The sequence below is a fragment of the Mesoplodon mirus genome (genome assembly GCF_964341445.2).
Source record: "Mesoplodon mirus genome assembly, chromosome: 14".
Taxonomy (NCBI): Eukaryota; Metazoa; Chordata; class Mammalia; order Artiodactyla; family Ziphiidae; genus Mesoplodon; species Mesoplodon mirus.
The window spans coordinates 9,859,297-9,882,521 of NC_138990.1; the positions used below are offsets into that span (position 1 = coordinate 9,859,297).

The following is a 23,225-nucleotide window of genomic DNA, read 5'->3' on the forward strand; positions in this document are numbered from 1 at the left end:
CACTCAGCATGGCCCTTGTGTGGGGGTCCCCAGGACCACTGGGAGGACTCCCAGGATTTGGTGTATAGTTGTACCCTCAGCTGTGATTTACTGCAGCAAAAGCAAAATCAGCAAAGGGAAGAAGTGCATGGACAGCATCCATTGGGAACCAGGCGCGGGCTTCCAGGAGTCCTCTGCCGGTAGAGGCACACGGGACGCACTTCATTCCTCCAGCATCCAATTGCGTAACACGTGGAATGTTGCCAACCAGGGGGCTCATCAGAGATTCAGTATCCAAGGTTTTTACTGGGGGCTGGTCACACAGGCACCATCTGTCTAGCACGTACCAAGATTCCAGAATCAGAGCGAAGGCAGGTGTTCAGCATAAACCATATGGTTTGCAGTTTGGGTACAATAGTCAGCCTGAGGGAATGGTGGGAAGCCTCTCAAAATCCAAGTTCCCAGATGCCAGCCTTATAAGCAGGCCTTTCTAAAGATGGCAATCTCAGGCCTGCTGTGTTCACTTTTTTTTTTTTTTTTTTTTTTTTTTTTGCAGTACGTGGGCCTCTCACTGTTGTGGCCTCTCCCGTTGCGGAGCACAGGCTCCGGACGCGCAGGCCCAGCGGCCATGGCTCACGGGCCCAGCCGCTCCGCGGCACGTGGGATCTCCCCGCACCGGGGCACGAACCCATGCCCCCTGCATCGGCAGGCGAACTCTCAACCACTGCGCCACCAGGGAAGCCCCACTTTTTTTTTTTTTAACATCTTTATTGGAGTATAATTGCTTTACAATGGTGTGTTAGTTTCTGCTTATAACAAGGTGAATCAGCTATACATATACATATATCCCCATATCTCCTCCCTCTTGCGTCTCCCTCCCACCCTCCCTATCCCACCCCTCTGGTCACAAAGCACCGAGCTGATCTCCCTGTGCTATGCGGCTGCTTCCCACTAGCTAGCTATTTTACATTTGGTAATGTATATATGTCCATGCCACTCTCTCACTTCGTCCCACCTTACCCTTCCGCCTCCCCGTGTCCTCAAGTCCATTCTCTATGTCAGCGTCTTTATTCCTGTCCTGCCCCTAGGTTCTTCAGATGTGTTCACTCTTTTCTGCACAGCACTTAAAATTTATTTCCTTTTTGGTTTTGAGAGATGGGAGAGCCGAGTCTCACAGAGTTCGGGTGGCCTTCCTAAGTATACACAGCTGGCAGGTGGCCAGGCCAAGATCTGGAATCCAGGTGTCATGGAAGGCCCTGAGAAAAATCCTTGTGGAGCCAGAAGACCTTCTACAGTTCAGTGCTGGCCACTAGAACTTTTTGCAATGAAGGAAATATTCTCTATCTGCACTGTCCAATGTAGCAGCCCTTAAGCAAGAGTGGCTATTGAGCACTTGAAATACGGCTAGTGTGACTAAGGGGTTGAATTTCTAATTTTACTTCATTTTCAATTAAAATTTAAATAGCTACACCTGGCTAGTTGCTATAGTGCTGGACAGCATAGTTCTACATCACAATGTAACGGATTTTTCTTCTCAAGGGAAGCAGATGGGATAAATAGACTCTGGCTCTTGTTCTAAGCTAAGGAACGCACTGGTCTGTGTGTCCCTATCAGCCGATGTCCTGGTGTCGGTTCAACAGCGGAAACTAACATGCAGTATTTGCAAATCCCCTGGGGAAAGCCTCTTTTCATTTGCTTGGGTTTTTGTTGTTAAAGAATAGGAAGGAACTGGCGCCTCCAAAAAGAAAGCATTCAGGTGGACGCTATAGGGAATTTGGAGGCCCTTCCTGGTAAAGCAGCCCTGCTGGACCCAGTCTGCCCCGCTCGGGAGTGGGACCTACACAGCCCGTTCTCAGGCCTCTGTGTTACTAAGAGATGGGGTGCACCCTAAGTCAAGGCTGACTTTCTACCTACTTGTACCTCCTCTGTCTGCTTTTGGGTGAAGAGCTTATGAGCAAATAACCAGAAGCCCAGAGAAGGGGAGAAGAGGTTTTAAGAACCTATAGAATGGGTTAGATGACTGAGCCTCACTCCTCTTGTGTCCATCCGACCCCAGGGGGTGATGTGGTCCACAGGCAGCGCACGGGGCGGGCCTGGTGGAGGCCAAGGAGAGCTGATGGATCGCAGTTGAAGAGGCTGGAGAACTAGCACAGGGGTTTGTGCGCCAGCTTCGGAGTGAATCGACCTCAGTAGGAATCTGGGTTCCAGCACCTTAGGAAAGTCATTTAAGGTCACTGACCCTCAGTTTCCTCCTCTGTAAAATGGGAAGATTATTGTGAAAATTAAATGTAAGCATCAGTAATACCAGCCGCTTGCCTCTGGCTGTGATGGTTACCTCCCGCGGGCCAGGTTGGGTTGTGGGGACGGGAAGCACAGAAGGTGAGAGCCTGGATTGCCGCTGACCCAGTGCCCGCTCCGTTCCAGCAATTCCCTTTCTGTCTGATGTCCGTGAACATCACCCGCATCACGATCCAGGCCTTAAGGGAGGGCTGTCTCTCCAGGTGAGTCCCCACGCTGGTCACCCCGCCCTCCCCAGCCAGCAGAGCCCGGTTCCCTCCCACCCCCAACCCCCGTGCCTCATCCTCCCAGCTCTCTCCCTCACCTGCTGGTACCAGGGTACCTGGACAGATCCCTGTGCACCAGCCTCGCAGCCCATCTCTCCTCCCCAGCCCTGACCTCAGATGTGAAGGCTCCTTGGGGACGGGGCGGGAGGGCCCCCAGGTGTCGACCTCTGTCCACTGCTGAGCAGGTGACCTCCCCCGTCCTGCAGGGAGTGTAACCGGCAGCAGAAGGTGATCCCGGTGGTGAACAGCTTCTACGCCGCCGCTTTCCTCCGCCTCGCGCACGTCTGGAGGACGCAGCACAAGACCATCTCTGACTCGGGCTTTGTCCTCAGAGGTGTGCTCGCTCTTCTGGGGAGGCCTAGCTCCTGCACTCCTGGCGTCCCCGGGCTCAGGGACCCCAGGGTGGTGGCTGGACTGGTTTGGGGTGCCTTCCTTTCCCCCCCCACCCCATTCGCAGCTTCTCAAGTTCCAGCTTCCCCGGGCCTCCCTTCCCACCCTCGGGAGCCTGCCGCTCTCCTCCCTTTCCGGCCCTGTACGTCGGGTGACTATATTTTCTGAATCAAAAGCTGGGCCCAACAGTTGGACTGGCTCTTCAAAGTTGAGACTGTCCTGGACAGGGTGGAGTGTGTGGTCCCTGTGGCCGAATCTGGTTCCTGGGTCTCCCCCTCTGGTGAGCTCTCCGTCTTAGACGACTCCTTCACCCTCCTCTCCAGAGCCTCTGGGCTGTGCGTTCCACAACCCCCACAAGCCTTCTTCTCCCCAACCCTCTCTGTTCCAGACTTGGAGGCGTTGGCCAAGAAGAGCCCCAGACGGCTGCTGAAGACCCTGGAGATCTACTTGGCTGGAGTGTCCAAGGGACAGGCCTCCCTGTTGGGGGCGCGGAAGTGTGCTGGGCCACAAGCCCCTCCCTCCAAGGATCTCACTTTCACAGGAGTGTGTGACCTGCCACCACACTCCTCTGAAGGCACCTGGCTGATCTGACCAAGCCCAGTGAGCGGCCGCCGGATCAAAAGCCTTGAAGGGGCTTTCGGAGGGTGTACCCTGGCACCTTTCTGCCCCTTGCGGTCCTAGCAGAAGGCATGTAGGAAGCCTGTTGGCGGAGCCAAGGACCCTCACCTGCATGAGACATGAGGGGCTGTTAAATCTGACCCACTCCCCACAGACCTGCCTCCAGAGCAAGGAAAACTTTGCCATAACCTTAGTTGGGCTACAGCTTCCAGAGTGGGGTTCCAGGTAATTTCAGTGACAGATCATGATGTGGGAGACCCCATCTGGATGTTCCACACAGCCCTCCAGCAAAGGCCTTCCTGAGGAGAGGTGCCGGAATTCTGACTCCCCGGTAGCGGGGCTTTCAGGCCTCAGGGGTCCACGGGACAGGGACCAGACATGGGCTGAGCAGTTAGAATGTGAAGGGAGATGGTAGCGGTGTCAGCAGCTGACAGGGGGTAGCATGAACCAGAGAGTGCACATGGGCCTGCCTTCCTCTCCATCCCCTGGGGTCTCTGGCCTTGCACGTATCCCACCCTCACCCCTCCCCCTCCCTCCTCCCCACTGCTTGTGACACAGAACCAGGCACTGGGCTAGGTGTCTGCCGCCATCCTAACCGCCCACCAGCTGGGCTACCCCCGTGGAGGCTGTGCAGGTCCCATCGGGGATGGTTCTCTGGCCTGGGCGAAGGAAGGAGGAAATTCATGTACCAGCAGTTTTTAAATAAAAGAATTCTGGGTTAAGAGCCTCAAGTGTTTTCCTTCCACACAAGCTTTGTGCCTTCCTATGGCCCTGTTATCCCAGGGTCCCCTTTAGAGCCAGGCACTCGGCCGGGTGACGTCCTGGTTGTCTCTGGTGCTGGTCATGGGCCCAGGAGAGGTTGCTGTGCCCTGGCCACACTCCCGCCAAGTTCACACACTGTCCAGCCTCACCCTGCTGCACTTACAGACCCGGAGACTCTGCACGCTCTAACCAGTGGGCAAGGCGGCCCTGGCTCTTGTTAAAGTTGGCTGGTGTTTGTCCTATATTTGCTTCTGGGGAAGCTAGCTGTTTCGCTCCACTCACAAAAGGGCCTCCAGGGCTTTGGCGCTGGGGAACAGGGGGCAGGTGAGGGCCCCCCTAGGCTGCTCGCCCGTCCTTTGACCTCCCTCAAGTGGAGTCACGGAAGACAACTGTCCAGCCCCGCAGGCCTCTCCAAGTCTGCCCCATGCAGGGGGAGGCCCATCACAGAGGTGGAGACGACAGACGGCCACCCAAGTATGGAAGGGACTCCTGTCAGCAGGATGCCTCAAGGGCGGGGCCGGTAATGGACCCTGCTGTTTGCCTTGTGTCGTCTTTGACCTAACCTAATCCTCTGTCTACCTCCTTTGTCCTGAGGAGGTGCTTAGCTGACCAGCAGAGATGGCAGCAAGATTACTGGGCCTGGTGGGGTTAGAACGCAGCCCAGCCTCCACTTCGGAATGTCAAGTTCAACGGCTCCTTTCCTGCAGATTCCTTTCCCTCGCTCAGACCATGAGGCCAGCTCAGCAGACCTCGACCGTGAGTGCTTGGTCCACAGCACAGTAGGGACCAGCACTCGTGGGCCTCTAGCTGGAGGGGAGGCCAATGGCCTCTGCAGAAGCCTGTCCCACATCACTCTTGGTGGGATGCTCTCCAGACAACTTCGGACCCGGGAACATTCGCAGTAACAGTCCAGGGATTAAGTTGCAGTTCTGTTGATGGATTGGTTGGGGGGGCGTCTAAATGCTCTGAAAGTAGATGCAGAAATCTTAATCTGTGCATTTTTCTTGGGAAAGGCCTTCCAAGGCCTTTCATGAGAGACTTAAAATGCTTCACAACCCTAAAAAGGTCAGAACCATGGATTTGGTACAACCCTTACTCTTTCCCCTTTTAAAAGCCATCCCTGGGCTTCCCTGGTGGCGCAGTTGAGAGTCCGCCTGCCGATGTGGGGGACACAGGTTCGTGCCCTGGCCTGGGAAGATCCCATAGGCCGCGGAGCGGCTGGGCCCATGAGCCGTGGCCGCTGAGTCTGCGTGTCTGGAGCCTGTGCTCCGCAACGGGAGAGGCCACAACAGTGAGAGGCCCGCGTACCACAAAAAAAAAAAAAAAAAAAAAAGTAATCCCCGGCACATGCTCTTTGCAGAGGCTGTCCAGTGGGCTCCCGGGATATCTCTGTGTGGAGAAAAGAGCAGGGGGATACACAGGGAGCTTATTTTTTCTATGCTTCTCAGCACAAAAATCACTGAGATGAACTTGATCAGAATTTCTGTTTGGGACGGAAGATCCAGCATGTCAGAGCTCAGAAGCCACATAGCCCTGAGGGCCCTGGGTGAGAGTGGGTCAGGACAGCTGCAACCCTGCCAGGCCTCGTGGACTCCGGTCCTTCTGGTCTGGGCTTAACGCAGCTCCCGCCTTGCTCATACCCGCCCCCCACCCCCCGCCAGGTCATGTCCCCCAGGGTGGGACTGCTTTGGGGCTACTCCATTCTCTGCCTATTTAGCTACCTAGCCTCTTTGCTTTTCCAGCCACTACCCTGTTACACAAGAGAATGAACTAGGGCCTAGATGAGGAAAAGCAACGTGCCCAGGCTCAAACAGAGGCAGGTGAGAACCAGAACCCATGACCCTCGGACGCTAGTCTGGTGCTTTTCCCACGGCCCCACGTGGCCCTGAGCTCATCAGCCGAATACCCGATGCCACGACGTGACAAGCCAGCCTCCCGCACAGAGGTGTAGAGCTGTGCTCTTGTTGGTGATCACACATCATTAGCTGCCTTGCAGTGGATTATTGGGGCACCTGAGGAAATACTGGCTTGAATGGAGATGCAGCCCCTACCCGCCGCCACAACCTTCTCTCAGTCGGGAATGTGAGACTGAACCGAACCTCGGGCTGAAAGTGATCCTGAGCCCTGGCCCTGTGCCACCTCCCTATTGGGTTCACAGCAGTGCCTGCCAGGCCCACTGGGACTCCTGGCCCCCTTGCCTCATCATGCAAGGCCAGTTCTGGCCTCTCACGGGTTGTGGAATTGTCCCCTGGGTCCTACTCCGCCCAGTATGACTGGGTGGGGCAGGAAGAATTAGCCCAAGGCAGGCAGTGCAGGCAGAGAGCACTGGTCTCCTTTATTGATCATCCACAGGGGCACCTCGGCACTGACCAGGAAGCTGGAGGAGAAGCAAGCGGGCAGCAGGTGGGGGCAGGGAGACGCCCGCCCTCATTTCCAGTCCTTGAAGAATTGCTTGAAGATGGGACTCTCACGGCCCTGGGGCAGAATCTCCACCTGTGGGATCAGCAGGGGAGGAGTCTGGCTCACAAGGTTGCCACCTCTGCCTCTGCCGGGGAGGGCCGGAGCCAGGCAGGAGGGTGATGGGCACCAGGCCCGAGTCCATATGCCATGCAGGCCAGGGATGCTCCTCCAGATAAGCCAAGAGACGAGAAAGATTACAGGGACACGGGCTGAGAAAACAGATTGCTTCAAGGACTCAGGTGCAGTTTCACAGATGCACCAATTATACATGAGCCTTATCAGCTCCCTTCAGGTTGACCTGTGGTGTCGACGTGCTGGGATGAGAGGGGCAGAACCAGCTAGGGACCTCGGCCCAGAGGAGGTGCACAAGCTCCAGAGGCGCACCCGACTTGCTGGGCTCCCAGGGGAGCATTGTCCAAACATCCTCTTAGAAAATATCATGTATTGTAAAACTTGGAAGGATTGAGAAGGGCTTTCCCACTGGGTGGCTCTGGGAGGGAGGCCTGACTGCTTCTGACTGTGCCCTGGGCTTTCCCGCCCTTCTTGTCCAGTCTGAGAGGCAGGAGGCCAGGGAAGAGCCCCCGGAGGAGGGCGCTGGGGGGAAGGGAGGCTCCTCACCTGAGTGTTTGGGGCATACCGCATGCGGGCGATGAAGTCCTCAGCCACTTGCAGGGCCGCCTGCCGTTCCTTCTCGTTAGCTTTGCGACCTGGATCATAGGGAGGAGACTTTTTTATTTTTTTATTTCTTGGCCGCTCCGCGAGGCTTGCAGGATCTTAGTTCCCCAGCCAGGGATCGAACTAGGGCCCCCAGCAGTGGAAGTCCAGAATCCTAACCACTGGACCGCCAGTGAATTCCCAGGAGATTTTGTAAAAGAGAAGGTACCCTCTCTAGCCCACATCCCACTTCTCTCGAGGAGACTTAAGGGGGTTCAGAGAATAGCTGGCTCCTTTTAAAATAAATGGACCAGGAGGCGCTAAGAACACTCAGGGGGCTCTTTGGAGGTGGGAGGTTAGCCCCTCCCAACCTGGCAGCTCCAGATGAAAACTGCCCTCTGCCTGCTCCAATCATCAAAGCCTTCTGCTAGGGCCAGGGCCCTAGGGGTATTCAGGGAGAGCTAATGTTTCCCTGGCATCAGACTCTCAGGCCCCTCTCTCCCACTCCAGGGCCCCTCGCCTTTTGAGTCTGTCAACTGAACTGTTATCAACTGGTTTTTTTGCAAAATGCAATTGGACAAAAAGAAGGATGTGACTGACTGTGATTTTACTCCCACAAAGCCAGATGCCAGCGTCGGCCTAATAGTTATGCCAACTAAGAGCCAATGAAAAGGGAGACCAGCGTCCTCTCTTCCTGCCTGCAGGCAGTCCCTTTAACCAAACTGCGCTCCAGCTGGAGGCGCTTTTCCAAAGAAACAATGCTGTGAACTGTGGCTGGCTCTCCAGCCAGGCTATGAAAATCTAGTTAGCGACAACGTGTCTGAAATTAATGTGCTGTATCCTTCCTTTGTGATTACGAAATATGTCTCTTCCTGGCTCCCAAGTTTCTTATTTCTCCACTGGTTTCTTCGTTCTTTTTTTTTTTTTTTTAATATGCATTTGTTTGGCTACGCTGGATATCTTCGTCGCCGCGTGCGGGCTCTGTAGTTGCGGCGTGCAGGATCTAGTTCCCTGACCAGGGAGTGAACCTGGGTCCCCTGCATTGGGAGCACGGAGTCTTAGCCACGGGACCACCAGGGAAGTCCCAGTGTCTTGGTTCTTTGCTTGGGGTTAAATACACGTCCGTGGGCATCTGGGAGCACCACGCCCACCCCACTGGTTCTGTGGGAAGGTACCCCGAGGCAGGAGGGAAAAGGCAGCCCCAGAAGCACAATGCTCCCCCACCCAACCGCCTTACTTCTTAGAAAGCCGCCCTGCTGTTTGTCACTCCTGGCCCTCCCCTGAGGCAAGAGTGTTACTGCCTAGTAGCTGCCAAGTTAGAACACCTAACGTTTCTCCATCCTCCTGGCTGGGAATTTCTCTTGGCCTTGGTTGACCCCACAAATATTTATTGTGCACATGCTATCTCGTCAGGACACTAGAGACCATATGGTTCCTGCTTTCAAGAGGTTTATAATGTGGGCAGGGAGGTGAGACACGTTCAAGAAAAAAGACAAGCACAGAGAAGTAAGGAGGCTCCCGGGACCGCTCAGAGACTCAGAGGTTTGTTACATTTTCAGAGGTGGATCTAGCAAACAGGCTTCCGCACAAGTGTTTCATTCCCAGCCAACCTGATCTCTTGGAAAAACAAGTTCTACCAGCTCGCTACCCACTGCGTGATTTCATATCTAAAATTGATCTCTCACACCCCAGGGCAGCATGGCAGGGTCAGGGGTCCCAGCAGCCAAAGGCCTAGGAGAGCTCTGTGACAGTGGCCCTCAACACGCAGTCCCTGGACCAGCAGCAAGGCCTGGGAACTGGTTAGATGTGCAAATTCTCAGGCTCTAGTACAGACCTCGGGAATCAGAATCTCAGGGGTGGGGTCCAGCTATGGGTGTTAACAGGCCCTCGGGTGATTCGGAGGCAGGCTAAAGGTGCAGAACCCTTGCCTGGAATTAATGGGCTGGGCACAGGAAACCCTGAGAAAACCCACAGCTGCGGAGGCTCCCTGAGTCAGCCGTCTCTGGGTCGGCCGAGCCCTCCCGCGGGAAGCCTTGCCCGGTCAGTGGCTGCAGGGGTCTCAGGCTGGGGTGCAGAAGCCACACGTACCCTTCCAGATGTAGATCTTGCTGCAGAGCCCGTTGTCCAGCACAAAGCAGTCATCGGGTATCAGCAACTCGAGGGCAAAGGGGCTGGAGTCGGCCACCTTGGTCAGGCTCATCTGTCCAGTGGCATCAGAGACCTGGGGGAGGATGGGCAGTGCCGTGTCACCTCCTCCCCGCAGCACAAAGCCCTGATCTCCACCAAGGAGCAGCTGCCTCTCCAGCTGCGGCTCCACCCACCATCCCAGGCCAAGCAGCAGACCGGAGGTGGAGGAAGCACGACAGGCTAATCCTGGGCGACCCCCAGCCCTACTTCAGGCTCAATCACCGCCTCACAGAGCCCCAGAATCCATGGAAATTAAGTAGACTCCAAATTAACGCGTGACGGTAAAGAATCCCACAAAGTAAAGCTCAGCGTGGGCTTGTTTCAAACCTCCTTCTCCAGGAATGGGCCGGAAGCGAAGTGGCATTCATCTCCTCCAGCATCCGTTCACGTCCCATCTTACCCTCACTCCAAGCCCTGGATAAACCACCCTGGTGCCTGGCCCAACCTCCCACTGCTTTCTCCTCTCCTTTCAGCCCCACAAGCACCAGGCTCGTACCCACTCTGGTCCTAGGGCAGGCCTGGGGCGCCCACCTTATACAGAGCCGCAGCCTGGGCGTTTGTCCGGTCAGCTGTGAGGTCTTCCTCAGGGTTGCCCTCCTTCAGAGCGGGCTTGGGGCCCAGGACCTGCAGGGGTCAGAGCAGGCCACGTCTCCAGGGATTCCTGGGCACTCAACCCATCACACCCAGGGCCACCGCCCCAGTGGGACAAACTCTGTCTGCACAAGGGCGCCAGGCAGAGGTGGGGAGGGCTAGGTCCTCCTGCCCGGCCACCAGTCCCTCCGTCCCAAGGGGTACTTGACTCTGACTCCCACCAAGGCACCTGATGAGTTAGCCAAGCCCTGAGCAGCACCGCAGACGCCCTCACAGCCCTCCACCCATCACCCTCGTGCCCCCAGCTGATCACTGCCTCTCTCGGTGGCTTCCAAGCAGAGCTGCCCTCCCCGCATCTCTCAACCTGGATCATGTCGACAGGCTCCTCTCCATCGCTGACAATCTCCACCTGGGCCTTGCCCTGCCGCTCGCTGTCCCGAATGGCCAGCGCCAGGTCCCGCGCCTTGTTACGCTCCAGGATGTTGGACTTTGCACCACACCAGGCGAAGATGTTCTGGAGGGAAGTGGGGAGGCGCGGGTTGGAGCCAACTGCCTGCATCCTGCCCCTCACAGGGTCTGCAGAACTGCCCTCTGAGGCAAGACGATCAAAGACAATCAAGAAGGCAGAGGGGGGCTTCCCTGGTGGCGCAGTGGTTGAGAGTCTGCCTGCCGATGCAGGGGACACGGGTCCGTGCCCCAGTCCGGGAAGATCCCACATGCCGCGGAGCGGCTGGGCCCGTGAGCCATGGCCGCTGAGCCTGCGCGTCTGGAGCCTGTGCTCCGCAACGGGAGAGGCCACAGCAGTGAGAGGCCCGCGTACCACACAAAAAAAAAAGAAGGCAGAGGGGAACCCAGGCCTCTCTGGGGACGGGAATGACAGTCTTGGGCAAGAGCGATTCTCTGCCCTGCTTCCGCATCTTTCTCCACGTTATTTGTGTCATATACTGAAACATCTTTATCTTGTTTATAATCTATCTTCCCCGACTAGAAGGTAACCCTCCTTAGGGCATGAGTGTTTTGTTTTGTTTGGCTTGGCTTGGCCCACTGCTGTATGCCCAGTGCCAAAACAGAAACGGGCACATCCTTAGGCCTAGAATAAACACTTATTGAATGAGTGAATGGGTGAATGACATCCCTGGGCCCAGGATCTCACACACCTCTGCACCCCCGCCAGGCACGGCCCTCATCACCCCTCCTGAGCGGGTCCCCTGCCTCCATCTCACTGTTTCCAGTCCTCCTCCCAGACAGCATCTGGTTTGCTCTTCCTGTCCCAAATCTTTAGCACGACAGATGCGGTCCAGACCCTGAGAGAATCAATCTCCTCCTGCCCTGGATCTCAGCTCCTTAGAAATTTCCACTCTCACCGCTCCTGTTCCCACCCTGGGTCCCGGTCAGGCTACATCCTTCCCTGCTGTTGACATGCATGTCTGCACCCTTATCTGTCTCAGTGCCTCGGCTTACCCATCATCTTCGCCTGGAAGGGCATTTCCCCTCCGTGAGGGTCCAGTCAAATGGCGCCTCCCTGGGACAATGGCTTGGGCTCGGGCTAGAAGGCCTCTCCCTGCCCCCAGCTCCCCCAGCACAGGCCACTGCCCCTAAGAGGGCCCTCATCACCTCCTGCCATGGTTACAGCCAGTGACAGGCCCGTCTTGGCTGCCTGCCCTGGGTGAGCAATTTGTCGTCCCCGTGCTGGCTCAGAGATGACACATAGATTCACGGAGGGAAGGGATGAGTGAAGTGATTTAATGCATGGGCTGGGAGGTGGCTTAACTCGGAGCTACAAAGGCTCCAGGAGAAGGAGAGAGTAGGCTCCAGTGTTAGAGGCAATGGCCAGACAGCAGAGGGAGGTTTCTGTCCTAAGAAATACAGGGATGTCTTGTAATGGCTGCAGCGACCCCACTTGGAATGGGCTTATAGCTTCTCAGCCCCTCTCCCTTTACCCTGGCCTCCTGGTCCCTGACCTTTTAAAACACAATGCCGGGGCTTCCCTGGTGGCTCAGTGGTTGAGAATCTGCCTGCCAATGCAGGGGACACGGGTTCGAGCCCTGGTCTGGGAGGATCCCATATGCCGCAGAGCAACTAGGCCCGTGAGCCACAACTACTGAGCCTGCGCGTCTGGAGCCTGTGCTCCGCAACAAGAGAGGCCGCGATAGTGAGAGGCCCGCGCACCGCGATGAAGAGTGGCCCCCGCTTGCCACAACTAGAGAAAGCCCTCGCACAGAAACGAAGACCTAACACGGCCTAAATAAATAAATAAATAAATTTAAATCATGTGGGCTTCTAAGAAGACCTCCTCTTAAGAAAAAAAAAAAAAAAAGCACAATGCCAGGGAGTTCCCTGGTGGTCCAGTGGTTAGGACTCAGCGCTTTCACTGCTGTGGCCCCGGGTTCAATCCTGGTTGGGGAACTAAGATCCCAGAAGCCTCAAGACACGGCCAGAACACACACACACACACACACACACACACACACACACACACACACACACACACAGTGTGTGTGCCAACAGAGGTGGGTGCTCAGTCAACCCCGCCTGCCCACCTGGCCCAGGTCCAGGACGAAGCAGTCCCCTGTGTTGAAGCTGCCCCAGCTCAGCGCCCGCTCGGTGGCACGGATATTCTTCTTGCCCTTCACCTGGTAGAGTTTCCTGATGGCAGCTGGGGTGGCCCCTGGCGAGGTCTTGTGAAATGCTGACTCCACGCCGCCTTCCTGCAGCCCAGATGGCCAGCCTGAATGGAGGCCCGAGCGCTCCCCACCCCATCCCACTGGGAGGCAGGCAGAAAGGTGGGGAGGACCCAGTCCCGTGTGGGTCTGGGACTTTTGCAGGGTAAGGACCAGCTGGAAGGGGTCCCGACTCTGAGAGCAGCCGCAGGTTGGGGTACGGGAGGTAGGCTCTAACCTGGTACTTAAGGCCACGTGGGAAGTAGCTCATGAAGAGGTCAGACTCATTGCCCTGTACCTCCCGGTGCTGCACAGGCCGCTCCCCAAGCAGGGTGTTGAGGTGCACGGCCAGCACGGCGCAGGCCCCCTGCTCATCCCGGGACGACTGCTGGCCTGGGGCGAGTGGGAGGTGGTGGGGCACGGCCCGTGAGACCCTTGCCAGCCCCGACCCCTGCCCGGGCCAGTCCCCTCACCAGTCCTCCCAGCCCTCTCTTACGTACCTATCCACAGGTGCAGGTGGGAGAGCTCTTCCGGGCCATTGTGCAGCACTAGGTAGGAGTCTCCCGAGAAGAAGATGCCCTGGTTCTCGGGGGCCACGGGCACCGGCTTCAGCTTCTCCACCCGCCATACGTGCAGGCCGGGATCCTGCACCGAGGCTGGGAACGGAGAGCCACTGCGGGAGGGGGGAGGGTTGGTGGTGGCCGAGGCCCACAAGTGGTGCAGGAGACGAGCAGAGAGACCTGGGCAGGCCTGGGGACTGCGGTGTGGGGGTGAGGAGGGGCAGCCCTTGGAAGAGAAGAGGGGAGGGGTGAAGGGGACGGGGTGCATAGCCTACCTCTGGGGGATGGATGAGTACATGCTGTCTCCGGATCTGGAAAGACAGAAGAAGCCATTATTATTACAAATGCCATGACAACCAGCCTTCACATGGGTCTGGGGAGGTCCTTCCGGGTGGCCAAGTGCTTTCATACTCAACTAATTCATCTCCAAGAGCTCAGGAGGAGATTATCCCTGGCTCCATTATGCGGGCAAAGAAACTCAGGCTCAGAGAGTCTAAGTCCCAAATCACACAGTCACTAGTGAAAAGCACTAGGAGTCCCTGGCCCTGGGCTGGTGTCTTCCCCTTGCTGTGACCTCTTCTGCTTCCAGACTCCTAACTCTGGGCATTGCATGAGTCTGGGATACATCTCTCTAAGCAATAACTGCTTATATTTGAAAAGTCTAAAGTCAATGACTTAAAATCAATAAACCAAAAACCAAAACAATAGAGAAAATCAATGAAGCTGGTTTTTGGACAAATCAATAAAATTGATGACCCTTTAGACAAACTGATTAAGAAAAGACACAGGGCTTCCCTGGTGGCGCAGTGGTTGAGAGTCCGCCTGCCGATGCAGGGGACACAGGTTCGTGCCTCGGTCTGGGAAGATCCCACATGCTGCGGAGCGGCTGGGCCCGTGAGACATGGCCGCTGAGCCTGCGCGTCCGGAGCCTGTGCTCCACGACGGGAGAGGCCACAACAGTGAGAGGCCCACGTACCGCAAAAAAAAAAAAAAAAAAGAAAGAAAGAAAAGACGCAAATTTCCAATACAGAAACAAAAGAGATGACCATCACTACAGATTCTACAAGTATTAAAAGGATAAAGAGAATATTACAAACTTTATGCCAATACATTTAACAACTTACACGAAATGGGCAAAGTCCTTGAAGAACACAAATTATGCAAGTTCACTCAAGAAGAAACAGATTACCTGAAGAGTTCTAATATCTATTAAAGAAATTGAAATTGTACTTAAAAACTCCCCCGCCTCCAAAAAATTCCAAGTCCAGATAAATTCTACCAAAAACTTAAGGAAGGCATAATACCAATTCTACACAAACTCTTCTAGAAAACAAGAGAGCACTTCCCAACTCATCCCATGCTGCCACCATTTTCCTGATATAACAAAACCAGATAAATATATTATAGAAAAGAAAATTAGACCAAGATCCCTCATGAACACTGGAAAAAAATATTAACAAAATTTTAGCATATGGAGTTCAGAAATATATAAAAAGATAAAACATCATGACTAAATAGGGTTTACTCCAGGAATGCAAAGTTGGTTTAACATCTGAAAGTCAATGTAATCCACCCTATTAACAAGCCATATAAACAAACATAAAATCATCTCAGTAGATACAGAAAAATTATTTAGAAAAATTCTATATCCATTTTTGATTTAAAAAAAGCAAAAAAAGCTTTTAGCAAACTAGGAATAGAAGGGAACTTCCTTAACCTGATAAAAGGCATCTACCAAAAGCAAACAAAAAAAATCTCAGAAAGGCCTTCCCTGGTGGCGCAGTGGTTGAGAGTCTTCCTGCTGATGCAGAGGACATGGGTTCATGCCCCGGTCCAGGATGATCCCACATGCTGCGGAGCGGCTGGGCCCGTGAGCCATGGCCGGTGAGCCTGCGCATCCAGAGCCTGTGCTCCGCAACGGGAGAGGCCACAACGGTGAGAGGCCCGCATACCGCAAAAAACAAACAAACAAACAAACAAAAAAAGTCTAAACTCCCTCCCTAGGGAATTTCCCCCATTCCCAGGCACAGCTACCACTTTTTTTTTTTTTAATTAATTTGTACTGGCATATAGTTGCTTTACAATGTTGTGTTAGTAACTACTGTACAGCAAAGTGAATCAGCTATTCGTATACACATATCCCCTCTTTCTTTGATTTCCTTCCCATTTATGTTACCACAGAGCATTGAGTAGAGTTCCCTGTGCTATACAGTAGGTTCTCATTAGTTATCTACTTTATACATAGTATCAATAGTGTATATATGTCAATCCCAATCTCCCAATTCATCCCACCACCACCCCTTCCCCCTTGGTGTCCATACGTTTGTTCTCTACGTCTGTGTCTCAGGTATCACTTCTGTATGCCCAGCTCCCCTCAAATGCCAGGATGATGAATATCATCTTTATTCTGTAGGTCAGTAAGAGCAACCTTTTTTGGACAGAAGTTATTTAGGGAAAAAACAAAGTGCTAAAGGCAAGCATTTAAACAAAATACTATCTTTTTAAAAATTTCACAAGTGTAGTAGCCATAGCCTCACTCACTCTCTTTCCCACGTTCCCGTGACTAGAGGGTTTCTTTCTTTGGCTGCAAATGCAGAGCCCACGCCAGCAAGCACCGCCGCCCAGTTCATGCTGTGCAGCTAACAGGGAGCCCCAGTGGTGCAAGGGAAGGACCTGGGGAACTTCAGGGTTAAAAGGCACCATTAGGAGACTCTTGGGGGCTGGGGAAGCAGGAAGGGCAAAGGGCAATCTTTGGGGGATGGACGGGAGAGCAGAGGATGTTGAGTCTGAGTAGGAAACAGAGAGGGAAACAGGAGCAGTGGCCGTGGGTGTAAAACACCAGGTGAAACTGACTTTCCTTTTCCTTCCTAACTTAAACATAGCTGAAGGCATTTTTTGGAACCACACTTCCCCAAGGTAGAGGGGAGGCAGTGAGGGGGAGGCTTGGGGGAGGGAACCTTTAATGGTTCTCCATCCCACACAGGGTCACATGCTGTGCCCACATCCTCTGTAACGGACAGCTCAGCCTGCGACTCAGGCCCGAAGTGGTGACGTGGCCACCCCCAAGGCCCAGCCAGTGGGGAGAGCTCGTGGAGAGAGATGGCGTGAACAAGTGGGCCAACTGTCAGCTGTCTATTGTTTTTTTTTTTTTTGGTCGTGTCACACGGCATACAGGATCTTAGTTCCCCATCCACCGATCGAACCCGCACCCCTGCAGTGGAAGCGTGGGGTCCTAACCACTGGACTGCCAGGGGATTCCCATATTTTTTTGTTCTGTGTCCCGACCTGACAGCTCAGGCCATAACTCAAAAGCAGGCAGCCCACGTGTGGGGCTACAGGCCTCCGAGAACCAGTGCAGTGTTTTGGTGAGAGGGGTTGGCTGCCTGGCCCTCATCACTTTGGCTTTCCAGCCCGGCCGCCGGTTAGAATTACCTTGGGATCTTATAAAAACATCGAGGCCCAGGCCTGAAGATTTTGATTCCACGGGTCTGGAGTGAGGATGGGCATCTGCATGTTGAACTATGTTCTTATGCTGCCAGTTAGCTCTGTGCAGACCAACATCTCACACCTGCCCACACATCAGAGTCATCTGGGGGCTTTTAAAGAAACCCAATGCCGGGCTTCCCTGGTGGCGCAGTGGTTGAGAGTCCGCCTGCCGATGCAGGGGACACGGGTTCGTGCCTCGGTCCGGAAAGATTCCACATGCCACGGAGCGGCTGGGCCCGTGAGCCATGGCCGCTGAGCCTGCGGGTCCGGAGCCTGTGCTCCGCAGTGGGAGAGGCCACAACAGTGAGAGGCCCACGTAATGCAAAAAAAAAAAAAAAAAAAAAAAATCCCAATGCCAAGGCCAGTTAACACCAGACTCTCGGGACTTCCCTGGTGGCGCAGTGGTTAAGAATCTGCCTGCCAATGCAGGGGACACGGGCTCGAGCCCTGGTCCGGGAAGATTCCACATGCCGTGGAGCAACTAAGCCCATGCGCCACAACTACTGAGCCCACGTGCCTACAGCCCGTGCTCTGCAACAAGAGAAGCTACCACAGTGAGAAGCCCGTGCACCGCAACAAAGAGCGGCCCCCGCTCGCCGCAACTAGAGAAAAGCCCGCGCAGCAACGAAGACCCAACGCAGCCAAAAATAAATAAATAAATAAAATTGATTCTTTAAAAATAAAAACCAGACTCTCCAGGGTGGAGCCCGGATATCAGTGTTGGAGAAGTTCCAGATGACTCTGTAAAGCTACCCGCCAGCCTTCTGCTCACAGCTCTCCCCCGCAAGCGCCCACTCCTCTCCCTCCAGCTTCTCTGCCCAGGCCCACAGCTCCTCAGCTTCCTCAGTGTGAAGCTCCACCTCACGTCCATCCAAGCCCCACCACCCCTCCGGGCCCATTTCAAGCCACAGCCATCTGAGGAGGCTTCTAGGACACTGGGTGGCCTCAGCCTTCTCTGGGAGTTCTCCCAGCCCTCTCACCTAGGAGCACACCCTTCATTTCCTGCTTACAGGCTGTCTTGGAGCATGACCTGACAGCTCAACCAGAGCAGGGGACATGCCCGGTACTCCTGCATTCCTTAAGCAGCCCACAACAGGGTCTATTCAATTCCATTCAGGGTCTATATTGGGAGCTTGGCACTGGGCAAAATGAGGGTGGAGGGGCACAGAAATAAAGAACAACTCATGCGAGTCTCAAGGTCTAGCTGATGGGGGTGGTGAAGCAGGAAGCCATCACATGCAAGGGACAGCAGACAAACTTCCTCTACGTGGGGAATGTCATAGAATCACAGATGTTGGCATTAGAAGGAGCCTTAATACTTAGTTAATCCTACTCCACGTCTGCCCCCCAACACGTACCTAAACACGCACAGTGCAGAAATCCCTACATCCCTCACCATCCTCTTCTCCAACACTTCCAGTGATGGGGAACTCACCACCTCAAAAGGCAGCTGCTTCCGTACCTCTTACGTTAAAGCCTTTACTTTTTCCCACTCTGTCACAGTGTGCTGAGTTATGGGCCTGGCCATCTCCCCAACTAGACTATAAAGACCTTTTGAGGAGGAGCCATATTTTGCCTCTTTGGATCGAGCTGGACCCTCACACTGTGCCTGGTACCCTACAAGCGCTCAGAGAATGTATTTGATTAACTGTACTTTCTCCAGTTATTAGACCAGATGGAGCCTAAGAGGTAGCACAGGAGGGCTTCCCTGGTGGCGCAGTGGTTAAGAATCCGCCTGCTAATGCAGGGGACACGGGTTCGAGCCCTGGCCCGGGAAGATCCCACATGCCGTGGAGCCGCTAAGCCGGTGCACCACAACTACTGAGCCTGAGCTCTAGAGCCTGCGAGCCACAACTACTGAGCCCACGTGCCACAACTACTGAAGCCCGCGTGCCTAGAGCCCATGCTCCCCAACAAGAGAAGCCACTGCAATGAGAAGCCCGCGCACTGCAACGAAGAGTAGCCCCCGCTCACTGCAACTAGAGAAAGCCTGTGCGCTGCAACGAAGACCCAACACAGCCAAGAAAATAATTTAAAAAAAAAAAAAAAAAAAAAAAGAGATAGCACAGGAAATCAACAGGCAGGAGCAGCCCTGGAGGCAGAAAGCAGAGGCTAGGGGTAGGATGTTTGCCGTGCTGGCTGTCCCTAGGTCCTGAATCAGGAAGGAGCCGGCCTTTGAGGACACACTGTGAAGTGGGGGGTCAGTTATGCAGAGTGCTTGCCAGCTGTCAGAATGACAGGTCCTCCCCGCTATCTGTGCCCTCCTCAGATCCCGAGTCCACTGATTCCCAACAGGTCCCTTCACCACACAGTCCCGGTTTGCCCTTAGGTGTGAAATGCAACAGCCCCTACCCTTCTCCCCTAGAAAGAGTCAGGGGTGAGTGTCAGCACTTGAAATGACACCAGCTCCTCCCAGCCTGGAACCTGGACATCTGCAGGAGCTGCTGGGTCCAGAGGCCTCGCCTGGAAACTCCTTGGCCAGTGCTCTCTCCCTTGACACCAAGCAGGACTCCTACCCTTTCCTGGCTCCACCTTCGCCTCCCTCACCCACCCCTACCCTACCCCAGGCAGCTGGCTGGACCGTGGGCTGGGGTCTTCTTGAATTTGCAAAATAATGGACCGTGCCACCGGTGGTTAAGACTCCACGCTTCCACTGCACGGGGCACGGCTTCGATCCTGGTCAGAAAAAAAAATGGACCGTGCCACACAGTTTAAATTCAAATGTGAGGCCTGCCCACCACCCCCAGCCATTCCAGCCCACCTATCTACCATCACGCCACCATCCTGTCTTAGGAACAAGTATCCTCAAATCTGAATGCACCTCCAGGCTGGCTGAGGACCTTCAGGTGTCCGGTCACTCAGTGTGGTGGCCTCTGTCAGGAGGCTGGGCACCACAAGCCAGGACAAGCCCCAGCCCAGGAGTTCCTTATCCGTATGCTGAGCCCAATCCACCCGTTGCCCGGGCAGCTGAGGCTCCAGTGACTGGAAAGGACGGCAGGTGGGGCACACCCATCCTGGACAAAGCGGCTTCCAGAAACGTGAGCCTCTGTTTCTGCCCTTGCCTGCCCACCTAAGAGGGTCCCGGCCAGCCCATCCCACGCCGAGCCTCCCTCAGCCTCCCTCCACTTTCACCTCTCCGTGCAGCTCCGCTTCCTCCCACTTCTGCTTTTCAGGCTCTGCTTCCTTCCAGCCAGCCCCCCACCCCACACCGCAGGCTCTCCCTTCCCTCTGCTACCTCCTGATATTCCCACCCATCGACCCCACCCCTGGGCTCCTTCCCCAGCTGGTGCCGAGGCCCTGTCCTCCGCAGGGAAGGGTAGACTGTGCTGGGAGGGCAGGCGGTCCCTGATGGAGGAGATCGACATTGGGGGCTGGCAGGGAGTGCGGCCAGGCTGGCTCCTCAGAGACCCCCATAGGGAGGTGGAGGCCCACGCCAGCTTGGAGCCCCATCACAGTGGCCTCCACCGGCTGCAAGCCAGGGCTGGCAGCTCTGAGTCTGGGACCTGCGAGGGAAACCACAGGAAAGCCAAGACTGCCTACGCTCCCCACTCACCAGCTTGAGGCAGGCACGTCTGCCTGGCCCCAGCCTCTGCTGGGTTAGTCACATTTCCTGGGTAGGGTCACTGGCTCCGCACCACTTTTTCCTCCTTCTCGACTTGCCTTTCTCCTTGCCTGAACGCACACATTTGATTTTTTTGTTGCTGTTGTTAAAGCTCAGTACCCTGGGAGTGGCTGAGGCCGGGAAAACATTCTTTGCTGTGTCCCGCATGCTGGATGCCTCTCAAATCTACCCTTGCTCAGCTTCTCATTCACCAGATGTTGACTGTCACACAGTCTCCACCCAGGGTGCTCTGAGGGACAGCAATAAAAATAAGCCTGGTTCTGGCTCAACCCAGGGGCCATCTTGCCTCCATCACATCATAAGGCCCTGGAGCTAGTCTGGTCCAACTCGCTCGTCCGCTTTCCAGAGGAGGATATGGAGGCCCTGAGAGCACAAGCGACTTGCCTGTGATCACACAGGGAGCACAAGACAGAGCAAGGGAAGCTTCCACGCCCTGCGGAATCCATGCAAGAGGATGCAGCGGAGTCCAGAACTCTGGCCCACCTGTCCTGGACACAGGCCAGGCCTGGCCCAGGGTTGATCAACAAGCTAGTTAGACATAAGGCTCAGCCTTCAGGGTCAGGCCCCATCCCGGGGGCAGCAGTGGAACCCAATCAATGCATGTGTCAGAATTTCTGGACCAGAACAAGATAAGTTGAATGTCTTCTTCAAAGAACACAAACGCTAGCTGGCACCTGAGAGTCTCCATGGCCTTAAAAAGAGGGTCTTGTCCTCACGAGAGCCAGAGGCTGGGCGGGTCACGTGGCGGAATGGAAGGAGTTGGATAGTTTGGCTACTTACTGGCTCTGCTTCCTCCTGCAAGTGACTTAACTTCCTGGAGCCTCCCTGTGTCCTAACTGTAAGAGGGGCATGAAGACAAAAGTGCAGATTAAATGAAATGGTATAAATAAGGAGCAAATTCTAGACGCTCAATAAACCTACATGGCTTTCTCTTGCCAACACAGAATGTACCAGGGGACCCCAGCACCTCCCGAAGCATTGCCCCTTGCCTCTCGCTTCACGGTTTAGCAGAGGGAAGGGATGGAAAGTTAAACCCCAAATCACCTCTCCTCGCCCCGCCCCCACCCGGCCCCAGCGAGGTTCGTCGACTCCGGTCTGCACTGGTGCAAAACCCGGGTGGCTCTAGGGCTCTGGACTCCGCAGGGCACGAGCAAGGATGAATGGGAGTCCCTGTTCTCTCTCCACACTGGAGCCTCACCTGGCTAAAAAGGTGGCCCCATCACCACGGGGTGGGTGCGGGGGGGGGGGAGACGTTTGCAAACTAACAGCGAAACAAAAGAGCAGGTCAGTTAAAAGAGTCTAGGACTCCCTAGCGCCTTGGAACTCTAACAGTAACTAACGTTGTTAATTACATTATCTGGTAACCGGACTCTAAAAGTTGTTTTTTAACAGACTCATTTTTCCTCCCTCTCCGGTCTCCCCAGCAGGTACGCTCAACTTGTCCCAAATGGAGGAAAATAAAGCATTGCTTTAGCACTGGCTCACCCCCTCCCGCCCCTCCCTACGGGAAGCGAGGAGACCTGACTAGACACGCGGCTGCGCCCCTAGGAGAAGAAGGGGGAGCCGGGCGCGCAGGGCAGGGGGCCCGCGACCAGCTGAGCCCCTCCGACCCCTACAGGGGGAGCCCAGGCGCCGGGTGGTCAGACCCCAAGCGCTACTTGCCTGCCTGCGCCCTGCTGGCTTGCTCCGGCCACTGTCTCTGCCGCCCTGCCCTGCCCTCCCCGCTCCCGCCCCCGCCCCCGTCCCCGACGTGAGCTACTAAAAGCCGCCCAGGGTGAATCAGAGGGAGGGGCCTGAGCTGGCTGGGGGCGCTGCTGAGCCCGCCCCTCGCAATAGTCGTCTCCCGCTCCCCCCCACCCCGCCACCCCCGCCATGGGGGAGACTCGGCTCTGAAACGAACCTAGAAGTGGGGCGGGTATTCGGGAAACTAACAACAGTACTCTGGGAAAGCTTGGCGAGAGCAAGGCAGTGCTCACAACCCGCTCAACTGTTAAGATTTTTGGCCGGGATTAAGCTGTAACAGCTACTCTTCCTTGAGTGCTTACTATGTACTCAAATGCTTTAAACGTGACCTCGTTCAGTCTTCACAACTATTTGTCACTATGCCGCTTAATAGATGAAGTCTCCCGAAGGCTCAGAGAGGGTAGGTAACTTGTCCAGGGTCCCACTGCTAGTTCAGTAGCAGAGCCAGGATTCTAATCTAGGGTGGTCTGGCCTCAAAGCCGGTGCTAGAACTGGAACTCCTCACCCTTCTCGTCGTTTTTTGTTTTTTTTTTTTTTTAATCTTTATTTTTAATTTTTTTTGGCTGCATTGGGTCTTCGTTGCTGCACACCGGCTTTGTCTAGTTGTGGTGAGCCATAGCTGTGGTGAGCAGGGGCTACTCTTCCTTGCGGTGCACATGCTTCTCATTGCAGTGGCTTCTCTTGTTGCGGAGCATGGGCTCTAGGCGCATGGGCTTCACTAGTTGTGGCACACGGGCTTAGTTGCTCCGCGGCATGTGGGATCTTCCCAGACCAGGGATCAAACCCATGTCCCCTGCATTGGCAGTCAGATTCTTTTTTTTTTTTTTCTTTTTTTTTTTACAACTTTATTGGAGTATAATTGCTTCACAATGGTGTGTCAGTTTCTGCTTTATAACAAAGTGAATCAGTTATACGTATACATCTGTTCCCCTATCCCTTCCCTCTTGCG

At 54.9% G+C, this 23,225-nt stretch overlaps 2 protein-coding genes across 6 annotated transcripts in view; one reads left to right on the forward strand and one right to left on the reverse strand.

Annotated features, from left to right (window-relative positions):
* ELMOD3 (ELMO domain containing 3) overlaps window positions 1-4,273 on the forward strand; it is a 29,500-nt gene extending 25,227 nt beyond the window's left edge. For all 3 annotated transcript variants that reach the window (XM_082643016.1, XM_082643018.1, XM_082643017.1), the window contains exons 11-13: window positions 2,404-2,480; window positions 2,750-2,877; window positions 3,322-4,273. In XM_082643016.1, the coding sequence (XP_082499142.1) occupies window positions 2,404-2,480; window positions 2,750-2,877; window positions 3,322-3,524 (408 nt within the window). In that variant the 3' untranslated portion in view covers window positions 3,525-4,273. The remainder of the gene's footprint in view (window positions 1-2,403; window positions 2,481-2,749; window positions 2,878-3,321) is intronic.
* A 2,350-nt stretch (window positions 4,274-6,623) lies between these two features.
* CAPG (capping actin protein, gelsolin like) lies at window positions 6,624-22,266 on the reverse strand. Of its 3 annotated transcripts, XM_082643021.1 has the most exons (12): window positions 22,196-22,266; window positions 21,314-21,369; window positions 20,465-20,583; window positions 13,701-13,736; window positions 13,366-13,538; window positions 13,104-13,258; window positions 12,746-12,913; window positions 10,570-10,719; window positions 10,146-10,238; window positions 9,516-9,648; window positions 7,392-7,480; window positions 6,624-6,806 (listed from the first exon to the last, which is right to left on the reverse strand). In XM_082643021.1, exons 4-12 carry the CDS (start codon window positions 13,721-13,723, stop codon window positions 6,741-6,743), a joined length of 1,050 nt encoding a protein of 349 aa, XP_082499147.1. In that variant the 5' UTR covers window positions 13,724-13,736; window positions 20,465-20,583; window positions 21,314-21,369; window positions 22,196-22,266; the 3' UTR covers window positions 6,624-6,740. The 3 variants fall into 3 exon arrangements, with proteins under 3 accessions (XP_082499147.1, XP_082499146.1, XP_082499145.1); XM_082643020.1 differs by lacking the exon at window positions 20,465-20,583; XM_082643019.1 differs by lacking the exons at window positions 20,465-20,583; window positions 21,314-21,369; window positions 22,196-22,266 and adding an exon at window positions 21,208-21,226.
* Window positions 22,267-23,225: the final 959 nt, after the last annotated feature.

Bases quoted from the DNA above. Each gene is read 5' to 3' on its own strand.
- CAPG (XM_082643019.1), bottom strand. The intron at 13,539-13,700 runs GTAGGCTATGCA...CCCCTCCCGCAG, and splicing joins TACTCATCCATCCCCCAGAG to TGGCTCTCCGTTCCCAGCCT. The intron at 7,481-9,515 runs GTACGTGTGGCT...CCTATGATCCAG, and splicing joins CAAGATCTACATCTGGAAGG to GTCGCAAAGCTAACGAGAAG.